The 11760-nt window shown below is 33.1% G+C and overlaps 1 protein-coding gene across 1 annotated transcript; it reads right to left on the reverse strand.

Annotated features, from left to right (window-relative positions):
* Nucleotides 1-1771: 1771 nt before the first annotated feature.
* Nucleotides 1772-11730, reverse strand: LOC132556114 (26S proteasome regulatory subunit 8). The gene is made up of 13 exons (XM_060220500.1): nucleotides 11692-11730; nucleotides 10439-10516; nucleotides 9740-9809; nucleotides 9146-9243; nucleotides 8698-8823; nucleotides 7942-8103; nucleotides 7348-7511; nucleotides 6578-6654; nucleotides 4672-4748; nucleotides 4169-4267; nucleotides 3260-3370; nucleotides 2921-3007; nucleotides 1772-2612 (listed from the first exon to the last, which is right to left on the reverse strand). The coding sequence occupies exons 1-13, from the start codon at nucleotides 11728-11730 to the stop codon at nucleotides 2559-2561; spliced, it is 1242 nt and encodes a 413-aa protein (XP_060076483.1). The 3' UTR covers nucleotides 1772-2558.
* Between the last annotated feature and the right edge of the window lie 30 nt (nucleotides 11731-11760).

Consider the following 11760-nt stretch of genomic DNA (forward strand, 5'->3'; position numbering starts at 1 on the left):
AATAAAAAAATATACATAGTATATTGAATTTTCCTGACCTTACTGAAATAGAATTTTTAAGAAAATCCGTCTTTTTCCCAATCTCTTCATTCCAAAGCGTTTTAAAACTGGTCAAATAGAATGCTACTTTAATTCTACTAAAACAATGATTATATATTGCTTATTATTTTGGAGCTTACCCTTTCAAAAATGTTCACTAATACGTGATTTCGCTAATGCTGATCAAGAAATTACTTTAAAGACTTAGATATTGATAATGAATCAACATGAATGCCATACAGTTATTCTCCTACAAATATCGCAAAGGATTTTAATTTGCCATCGACTCTCTTCGTTTTCACGCGAAAATAAAAAGCCAAATAGAAGTGATTTACAGTCCATGAAGGTCAATCAAGATGGTTTAAATGAATGATCTTGACACATGTTCAAGGTCTCCAGAATCTGATTGAAACCAAGAGGTACATGGCTATAACTGGCAAGATTCCAGCTGGAATGATTCTGAAAATGATATGAATTATTAAAATTAATGTACAACTGATTTATTTTCCAAAATAACAATGTCCAAATGAGTAACCGTCTTCAAACAAAATATTAGCACTTTTTACTCAACCAGCAATGCACTAGATTGAAAGATTAAAGAAAATAAGTCACAATATTTTTCCAACCTTCTTTTTAAAAATCTTAATATAAAACAGAAATTACATTTGTATATCTGTCTTGTCTCACCTGACATTATTCATACTGAAATACCTTTAAAACCTCATGTACATTGGCAATGTTCTTTAACAACATTTATACTGAAGAGACTTTTCATACACAAAAACTGCTCATAATCATAGGAAATCAGAAAAACAAATATCATTTTTTTTTATTTTTTAAGAATTTTTGCCCCTTTTTCAATGCTGTAATATCTTTTGAGCAATGAATGTCCTTTTTAACCTTTTATTGGAACTTTAGACATCAAGTTCATTTTCTTGGGCATCTGTGTGGTAAGCAATGGTATAATTACACAAAAAACTGATTTCATTGTACAGATTATATCATGTACTGATTGCCTATTACCCCTTAATCAGGCCTGCTTCTGATTTAAAGGAAAGTTTCCACAACATTTTGATTTGGTCTGTATCTTTTGAACTACTCAATCACAAAATATCTACCAAGAAAAAGAGGTGTGTGGTTACTGCAAATCATTTAGGTTCTGCGAATACTTTATTTTGGGAATTAATCTCTTTAGATATATTTACGAATACATGTTTTTGCGAACAGTGATCTAGAAATTACTTTAAACCTGCAAAGGATGGGCTATCAGATAAATGTCTGAATCAGCATGGACGTCATCAAGAGTTATTATGGTCCAAATAATCACAATAAATTTGAATTGAATCTTGTGTATTAACATGAAAACAAGTCCCACACAAAACATAAGTGATTAACAGTAATAAATAATTGAGGGAAAACAAGTACTGAGACAGATGAAAATAGGTTTTGAAATTTAATAAAAAAATGTATATTTTTGCCTTGTATCATATCAGCTAGGTATTTGGTAAGGGAAGTAACTGTAGAAGATCAGTATATGGATAAAGAGTTCAATGATAACCAGTGAAGCAACCAGTTTCAATAGTGTGTCTACCTTAAGTATCCTCTTTCCCAGGAAATGATGGAGGGGAGGTTACAGCTACAGGTGCACTTAAAATGTAACACAGAGTAAATCTTACACAGGGACTGAACTATTAGTGTACTCTTAAAGTGATGTTGACAAAAAACAAGAACATTTCGTAAATTACAAAACAGTGTAATTTATTAACTTCTCTTTCAATCAGCATTTACACATGACCAGAGAATATGACTCATACGACACATGATGTAACATTTTAATTAACTATCTTCAAACATATAGCACTAAAATACCAATGCCACTCATTATTTGCCTACAGAATGAAATGAAATATCAGTTTGAAGAGTGATGTATTGGTCTTGTGGTTCAGCACTAAATCTGAATTTTTCTTTGCTTGAATTGATTTGAATCGATCTCCATCAGTCTTCCATCACACAACTTTCACCCTCTAAACACTTCCACAAATCTTGTTTTACTCTGTCTCTTTCACTCATTTCCTTTCAAACTGTACCTATCAATTCAGAAGAATGTTTCACACTGTGTTCTTTTTTTTCTGTATTCCGGATCAATAACTAACATCCTGCTGAAATTCTCTAGACCAAACTGCAAATGTATACTGCATATTGTGAAATGGGAAATGGTTAATCAAAAATTCTTATGCATCAAAACCTCAACTTAAAATGTGATAACCAAGTTGTATCACAATCAGCTGCTTTCTGATGTGTAAATAAGGCTTCAGATCTGCCTATATTTATTACCATGTGTTGACACTAAGTATCTTACAAACCCAGTTGTCTACCCTTGGAGGAAGTGACCTCTTTTCTGATCCTGAGAATAAGATTAAGAATATTAGTGTACCCTTTCACAAAGTTCATATTCAGGTACATCATTTCTGCAACCACTGTACCATCACTTCTCTCATTAATCTGGTCTCTCTAGTACCTCACTTCCATTGTTTCTTGATAGACATATTCTTCTCCGAGTCCTTCTGCATTACCTGTGGAACAAAATGAAGAACCTTTTAGATATGTAAACAAGAAAATATATCCTAAAATAGGTTTTCTTGCCATATGCGATTTTTGCCATTTGGTATCAAAACCAGAAATCTATTATTAACCATGTCATAAGTTTGTTGGTGATCCTTTGACCCACAAATGGGTCAAACAATGACTGAACTTTGGAAATGGGACATTATTTCTTCATGTTAACAGATATTCTTCAATGCTATTCACTTATAAAATCAAGTTCACATACACAAACAAACAAAATTTCCTTTGATCTGTATATATTTTATAGTGAGTATACCTTTGCAACAGCCAGTTCAAAGTCTTCCTGTGTGACATGGACCCTTCTCTCTCTTAGAGCGTACATTCCTGCCTCTGTACAAACACCCTGTACCAGAAAATGGTATATTACAAAAATATGTCCACAAACATTGCATATTCATACTTTTCTTTTGTTCCTGTTACGTGAAATACACTGAAAAATGACCTAAGTACATTGGCAGAATATATGTGAAAGGTAGGTCAATTTTCATGGTAAGCATTTTAAAGACATGTACAAACATCATTTATCTTATTTCTGATATATATCTAATTTTGTGTGCATCGAGTTTTTCTAACACATTATCAAGTAGATCCTCACCTTTACTTCTGCTCCCGAAGCACCAGGCATCATCTCAGCTATTTTCCTTAAGTTGATCCCTCGAGTTAAATTCATCTTTCTAGAGTGGATTTTGAGAATGTCAAGTCTTGCCTAAATGAAAATTTTGTTTTTTCAATTATACATGTAGGAGGAGTATTGGAATGTAATGAAATGTACATTTACATTAATTCCAGAATTTAACTAATGAAATTCATGGTCAGTTCTAATACAGACTAACTGGTGCATGCTTCAACTGATATGTTGGGTTATTACATTCAGTACATCCCTACTTTCTTACCAAATCTGTAACACTAAAATCATTTCAAAGCCACTATTACCTTAGATTTTATAATTAGGAAATGATAATGATTATCATGTGACATGTTCACCTATTCCCATGGATTATGAGATACTAGTGAGGGAAGTATAAACAAACACATATGTGTTACTTTTATACCTTTCTAATCCATTTTCAGAGTAGGAGATGAACATATATATGGTTTAATCAACCTATTTTCACATTAAGGCATAATATTTGGCTAAGATAGAGTGGACGAGGAGTAAATTGTGAGAGTAATGCACAGTCTTCACAGACGATAAAATGGTGGGGGCTCAAATATGTACTGTTCAATCTGCCTGAGTTACCTTTTTTACAGACACATGACAAAGAAACTTTATTTTTGCTGCTATTTTATAGATTAATACAATGTGAAAGTAAGGTTTTCTTTGGGGTTATCGTGAGAATATTTAAGTCATTTAACAAAAAGAAGATATAATGCATCATATATTTTCTTGTCTGGTGATTCTTGTCATTATAATCAGTTTAATATCAATATCATGTTGAACTGGAAGTAGAAATGTGACAGAAATTTATTATCATCTATGATAATTATGGTGATGATGACTTACTTCCTCATTTGGTGGAGGGAATTCAATCTTTCTGTCTATTCTTCCTGGTCGCAACAAAGCTGAATCTAAAATATCTATTCTGTTAGTAGCCATTATAACCTGTCAAAATAAAAAAATAATGTTACAGATCTGTGGATGACGTCATGTATCTACACATATAATGCCTTGAAGGTAAAATTAAGACTTTATGTCTCAATGTCTAATAGGTAAAAGTAAGTGTGTAAAATTTACAAGCCATCAACATTTCAATTTAAAAGCAATTTCACATCGATTATATAATGGCTATGCAAATTTAGTGGAAATGCTATTGGATAAGCAAGAAGTTATAGTATATACACTTAATTATACAGTACTTTCATATGCATACAAAGTCTCATGTGCAAGATAATGTGATTCTCTAAATTTTGAATTGATAGAAAAATGCTAAATAATGAAATATTTATCGAGCATTAATAATTCTTGACTTTTTTTCTCTGGTTTACATTACAAACTTGATATCATACCTTAATGTTCTGTTTAGGCTCAAATCCATCCAGTTGGTTCAGCAACTCCAACATAGTTCTCTGTACCTCACTGTCACCTGTAGGAAATGTCAATCATCATACAGGTAAGTCTTAGTTTATATAGGTAATCAACATACACTATAACATAGTTCTCTGTACCTCACTGTCACCTGTAGGAAATGTCAATCATCATGCAGGTAAGTCTTAGTCTATATAGGTAATCAACATACACTATAACATAGTGTTCTCTGTACCTCACTGTCACCTGTAGGAAATGTCAATCATCATGCAGGTAAGTCTTAGTCTATATAGGTAATCAACATACACTATAACATAGTGTTCTCTGTACCTCACTGTCACCTGTAGGAAATGTCAATCATCATACAGGTAAGTCAATCATCATGCAGGTAGGTAATCAACATACACTATAACACAGTGTTCTCTGTATATAGAAATGTAATCAATAGGTCAACATACACTATAACATAGTGTTCTCTGTACCTCACTGTCACCTGTAGGAAATGTCAATCATCATACAGGTAAGTCTTAGTTTATATAGGTAATCAACATACACTATAACACAGTGTTCTCTGTACCTCACTGTCACCTGTAGGAAATGTCAATCATCATACAGGTAAGTCTTAGTCTATATAGGTAATCAACATACACTATAACACAGTGTTCTCTGTACCTCACTGTCACCTGTAGGAAATGTCAATCATCATACAGGTAAGTCTTAGTTTATATAGGTAATCAACATACACTATAACACAGTGTTCTCTGTACCTCACTGTCACCTGTAGGAAATGTCAATCATCATACAGGTAAGTCTTAGTTTATATAGGTAATCAACATACACTATAACACAGTGTTCTCTGTACCTCACTGTCACCTGTAGGAAATGTCAATCATCATGCAGGTAAGTCTTAGTCTCTATAGGTAATCAACATACACTATAACACAGTGTTCTCTGTACCTCACTGTCACCTGTAGGAAATGTCTATCATCATACAGGTAAGTCTTAGTCTCTAAAGGTAATCAACATACACTATAACACAGTGTTCTCTGTACCTCACTGTCACCTGTAGGAAATGTCAATCATCATACAGGTAAGTCTTAGTCTCTATAGGTAATCAACATACACTATAACACAGTGTTCTCTGTACCTCACTGTCACCTGTAGGAAATGTCAATCATCATACAGGTAAGTCTTAGTCTATATAGGTAATCAACATACACTATAACACAGTGTTCTCTGTACCTCACTGTCACCTGTAGGAAATGTCAATCATCATACAGGTAAGTCTTAGTCTCTATAGGTAATCAACATACACTATAACACAGTGTTCTCTGTACCTCACTGTCACCTGTAGGAAATGTCAATCATCATACAGGTAAGTCTTAGTCTCTATAGGTAATCAACATACACTATAACACATAACTGTCAGTGTTCATAGTGTTCTCTGTACCTCACTGTCACCTGTAGGAAATGTCAATCATCATACAGGTAAGTCTTAGTTTATATAGGTAATCAACATACACTATAACACAGTGTTCTCTGTACCTCACTGTCACCTGTAGGAAATGTCAATCATCATACAGGTAAGTCTTAGTCTCTATAGGTAATCAACATACACTATAACACAGTGTTCTCTGTACCTCACTGTCACCTGTAGGAAATGTCAATCATCATACAGGTAAGTCTTAGTTTATATAGGTAATCAACATACACTATAACACAGTGTTCTCTGTACCTCACTGTCACCTGTAGGAAATGTCAATCATCATACAGGTAAGTCTTAGTTTATATAGGTAATCAACATACACTATAACATAGTTCTCTGTACCTCACTGTCACCTGTATATCAATTATGTAATTTGAACACCTCAATCTCCTGTAACTTACCTCCAGATCCTCCCTCTAGCCGTGATGAACCAATTGAATCAATTTCATCCATGAAAATAATTGATGGTGCATGTTCTCTGAAGCATGAAAGAAAAAAACTTAATTGTTACAACAAGTAGTTGTACATAGTCCTAGACTATGACATCAACAAACTTTATGTTTTTAATTTCATAAAAGACTAACTTTTTAACACTATTTTGCCTCGTCAACACATTTTAGTGGTAAGAGTTGAGAATCAAATGTAATATAACTACAGCTCCTTGTCTACGTATGTCTTTCTTGGCTACTTCTTCAAATGACTATTTGACAAAAGTAGGATAATGTAGTAACTAAATAAACTACATATTTTCATGCATTCTTGCAAAGTTTTGCCTTTTATATTAAGTATTGCATAAGTTTCAATGAAAATTTGTTACCATATCTTGTATGATACTAAATTTGTGTGTGGTTAAGTAACTAATTTTCTTTCCCTTCCACTGGACAGTTGCATCTTTATATCATAGCATATTCTCATTATCTTGACAATTATCCTACAGAATCTCATTATCTTGACAATGGGGTAACTAGAGGGATGCAGTCACCACCAATGAAAATGACAGTAGAAGAAATAATACATAGAGGTCAAAACAGTTTCGTTTAAAGCAGAAAAATGTTTTCCTCACTACAGCATATACAGGATAGAAAAATGTATGTCTTTACAGTGGGCTGTAAGTGCTTTTTGTTGTGACATATGAAAGCATTTGCTATTTTCATTTTATTTTCTGACATACCTTGCCATCACAAATAATTCTCTGACCATTCTGGATCCCTCGCCAATAAACTTCTGTACAAGTTCAGAACCGGACACACGGATAAATGTACACTCAGTGTGGTGGGCGACTGCTCGAGCCAGTAATGTCTTCCCAGTCCCTGGAGGACCATATAGAAGCACCCCCTGGGGAAATCATGACAACATTTATAAGCACTTGAATAAATGATGACGGTCCAAAAATATAACAAGATGTATATACATGATGTATGTATTAATCTGAATACTTTGGAAAAAAATCTTTGTATTGGTTTTTCACTGAAATACCTTCAATTCAATTATAACTAAAAAATTGTTGAAATTATACTCCAGAGTAAGAGGTAAAAAATCCATATTACATCCATTACTATGAAACATACTAATTGTCTACAGTCTTTTCAGCACACCTCAATAGATCAGACAGGGCTTATTGTCTTTTGGATTAGGAATTGGAATTCTGATAATGTTAATGTCAGTGGTTAAGTGAAAAGCTTGATTTCAAATTCTTATTTAAAGATCAGGGCATGCAGTTGTTCAGGGTTTACTGAATGCCATGAAGATGCCTTTGTGTACTAACCTTAGGCTGAGCAATGCCTAGAGCCTCAAACAACTCTGGATGTTTTACTGGTAGCTCAATGACCTCCTTGATTTCCTTGATCTGCTTGTCCAGACCTCCAACCATTTCATATGTGGAGTCTGGTACTTTCTCAACCATCATCAGACTTACCAGAGGATCAACCTACAACAGTATCCACAAATAATCATCAGGCCCATCAATAACTTGGTCTTTATAACCATTTTATCAACAATACATAAATCTGTGTGTATATCAAAATTTATCATCTGACTCAATACATCAATCTGGTGTATATGATAATTTATCATCAGAGTCAATACATCAATCTGTGTGTATATGAAAATTTATCATCTGACTCAATACATCAATCTGGTGTATATGATAATTTATCATCAGACTCAATACATCAATCTGTGTGTATATGATAATTTATCATCAGACTCAATACATCAATCTGTGTATATGATAATTTATCATCAGACTCAATACATCAATCTGTGTGTATATGATAATTTATCATTAGACTCAATACATCAATCTGTGGTGTATATGATAATTTATCATCAGACTCAATACATCAATCTGTGTGTATATGATAATTTATCATTCGACTCAATACATCAATCTGTGGTGTATATGATAATTTATCATCAGACTCAATACATCAATCTGTGTGTATATGATAATTTATTATCAGTCCTTGGTTATTTAGAGTATAAATCAGCTGATTCTTGTTATTTTATGTTTATAAGTTACCTTGTTAGGGAGAATTTTGTGGAGTGTATAGCTGTCATTTCTAAGAGCCACTCTGCAGTTGGGTGTGATGTCGTTAATATCAATGTTTTTGTCCAGATCCACAACAAATTTGCCTTCTGGATGTACCTGTAATCATTGAAAGTTAACAAATTTTAGTTGAGTACTAAACATTAATAAAATATTTCACAAGAATACTGATACTAAGTTTAGGTTTGAGACATTTTGAAAAGTCTTTGAATATCACATCCATAATGATGTGCTTAATGCGTCATACCCTAACATTAAAACAAACTGATGACAAAACGTAAAACAAAGTATTCAATAGAAAAAAATTCATATTGATTTCTTATAATTTGCGTAAAATAACCTTATTATTGACTTTAGCAAGGATTTGTTATTGACCATGGCAAGCATTTGATGCTGACCTTGACCCATAATATATACTGACCTTGACAAGGACCTTTTTCTTGTCCATAGCCTTGACAACTTCCCCTACATATGAACCTTGCTCCTGTAACAGCTGTAGCTCTTCTCGTAACATCCGCACTGAACAACATTGATAAATTCTATACAATAATCTAATAATTGTTTATTTTCTTATAAAACACACAATTTAAAAATACCATCTGTAACGTTATGGACTTTAGGTTTTTTTGGTTGAATCATCCATCCTGTTTGATAAATAAAAACTATTACTAGTAATTATCTTTCATCATTAAAGCAGGGATAATCCTAGGAGCTGTGAGCAATGGGCCATTTTCATTCTTCCACTGTCAACTATACATTTGCAGCTGTTTGTTAAGATAAACAAATCCTTCCCTGCTTGATAACAATAACTTGACTTATTATAAATCTAAATGTCGAAAACTGTTGAGATCATCACAGATTAGGATGCATAAAATAGCTGCCCAGTAAAAATGCTATAGTTTCTACTGCATAGACTATTGATCAAGGATTGTTTAAGTGAAAACAAACCGAATCATTGATCAGAGTTTTTTTTATTAATGTCCAATCAATAGTTTTAAAGAAAACCAGCTCATACCTTTTGCATTGAGTTCATTTCTTTGTGCTGCTAGACGTCTTAAATTTTGTGTTTTTTCTGTCACCACAAGCTGTAAATCAGAGCAATAATGTTTTACAGTATTTGGTGTCGTACTACACATGTATTTGAAACCTGACATTGCAAAAATATAATGGATTTTTATTGGTTTCAGAGGTACAAACAACATCTGTAGAGAAAATAAAATATATCTCTGTGCAAGTTTATACTCTTAACTATAGATGGTCTTCAAAAAGCACATTTAACTAATTCCTGTTTCGAAAATAAAATCCTTTTCTGTTTGTAAAACCCTGGATAATAAAAAATATATATAATATATATTCTTATTTAAGTCTGAAAACTTTAATGTATAAACATACTTTTTAAAATGGCTTCAACAACTGAGTGGAATGTACATATACATGTACTAATACATGTATATTGCATACTTTACACTGTTTAAAGTCACTACCAAATAGACAAGGTCCATTTCACAGCTCATACAGTATCTATCCAACAATACAGTTACTAGGAGTCAACACATAACCTTAAACTTAAGTGGCCTTTTTAATTATTACACGGCAACCATTGGCAACCACATCTTGTTTGCTTTTCTACTAAAACTGCAATAGAAATGCATAGGTTCATGTATTGCCAAGAAAATGTTACCCGGGTAGTTGTTGGATAAATGTTTGTAATTACCTCTAGCTCCTCGTTTTTGCTGACGTAATACTGCTTTATTCCTTCATGGTTGACAGACTTGTCATCCACTTCCATTTTCTGCAACACATGAATTAAGTCTCTGAGAATGCTATGAAGTAGAATGAATTTAATTCTGAAGATGAAAACTTGAACTGGAAAAGCACATGATTTTATTCATGCTTGTCACATGATATTGTGATACATAGTATAACATATGGAATCATTTTTTTAACTATCTGCTGGATTTATCACTCCTTGATCAGTCAGGGTCATATTGAGAAGCTGGTTGTACCCCAATAACCAATATAAAGGAGGAATCAAATCACATGCCATCTTGGGCATTTTTGGTAAAGTTAGTCCGAATTATTTTGACTTTCTATCAGCTTTTTTTATATTGGTCTGGAGTTGCTGATTGTAAGATCTTTTGACCTATATAAGTTTAGGGAAATAAGCAACCTGCACCTTGTTTGGCATTACAATGATAAATGATAAAAGAAATCACCATTTTCATTTGCATGTTGCACATGGATCAAAAGGTTTAAGACTTATTTTATCAGTCATGATCTAACGAAGTCCCTGTTGGAAACCTGCATTTGTATCACCATGTTTTGATTTTGACTTATTTGGTCACTTCTTCACTTCGCTTTTAGTGACCTCGTTCCTGGCATGATCTGTCATGGCAGCCTTTCACTGCATTTTGTTTCATAAGCTAATCTTGTGTAGAAAGCTGCTCTATTATGGTAAGAATAGATTATTTCACCAGTCAATTATTGTTTTAATGGCATAATACCCATACTAGATGTAACGTGTATTGCTGTATGTAATTACTTAGAATAAACATATTTTTATAGTGCTCGAACAGAAATATGAAGACGCTGTGGGAATACAATATAACAAAATCGTTATGTTGTCAGAACTACAACATTGTAGCTATTTCAACGAAAGATCGACATAATGAGTATCTATGGAGATTCATTTAAACGTATAGAAAGAAAGCTTTACATGGGACAATATTAATCGAAAGCTTAAATTTCCCCTATAATGGATTCACGACATGACCAAGCATTTTCTATCACATGGAAAGACGATAAAATGCCATCGATTTCACTACTGGTTAATAAATAAAACCTTCAATTGCTCATCATAAGTACAAGCGGACCTCAATCAAAGTAACTGCTGTCGCAATTACTATATAACAGATAGGAATGCCATGAAAATTATGGATGAAAAATACCGGTCAGTAAACCATTTACCTGATCAGCAGCCATTTTGTTGTGTTTGCCGATAATCATTGTCGTCTTGACGCACAGAAATTTTCTTGT

The sequence above is a fragment of the Ylistrum balloti genome, unplaced genomic scaffold, assembly GCF_031769215.1.
Source record: "Ylistrum balloti isolate Yb309-2 unplaced genomic scaffold, AGI_CSIRO_Ybal_v1 Utg370548, whole genome shotgun sequence".
Taxonomy (NCBI): Eukaryota; Metazoa; Mollusca; class Bivalvia; order Pectinida; family Pectinidae; genus Ylistrum; species Ylistrum balloti.

What these genes read in the sequence shown, in the direction of transcription:
- LOC132556114 (XM_060220500.1), bottom strand. Translation starts at nt 11,730, where the DNA reads ATGATTATCGGCAAACACAACAAAATGGCTGCTGATCAG. An exon ending in TAGGCATTGCTCAGCCTAAG is followed by an intron (nt 7,512 to 7,941) that starts GTTAGTACACAA and finishes TGATTTCCCCAG; the next exon opens with GGGGTGCTTCTATATGGTCC. An exon ending in GAATTATTTGTGATGGCAAG is followed by an intron (nt 6,655 to 7,347) that starts GTATGTCAGAAA and finishes TTCATGCTTCAG; the next exon opens with AGAACATGCACCATCAATTA.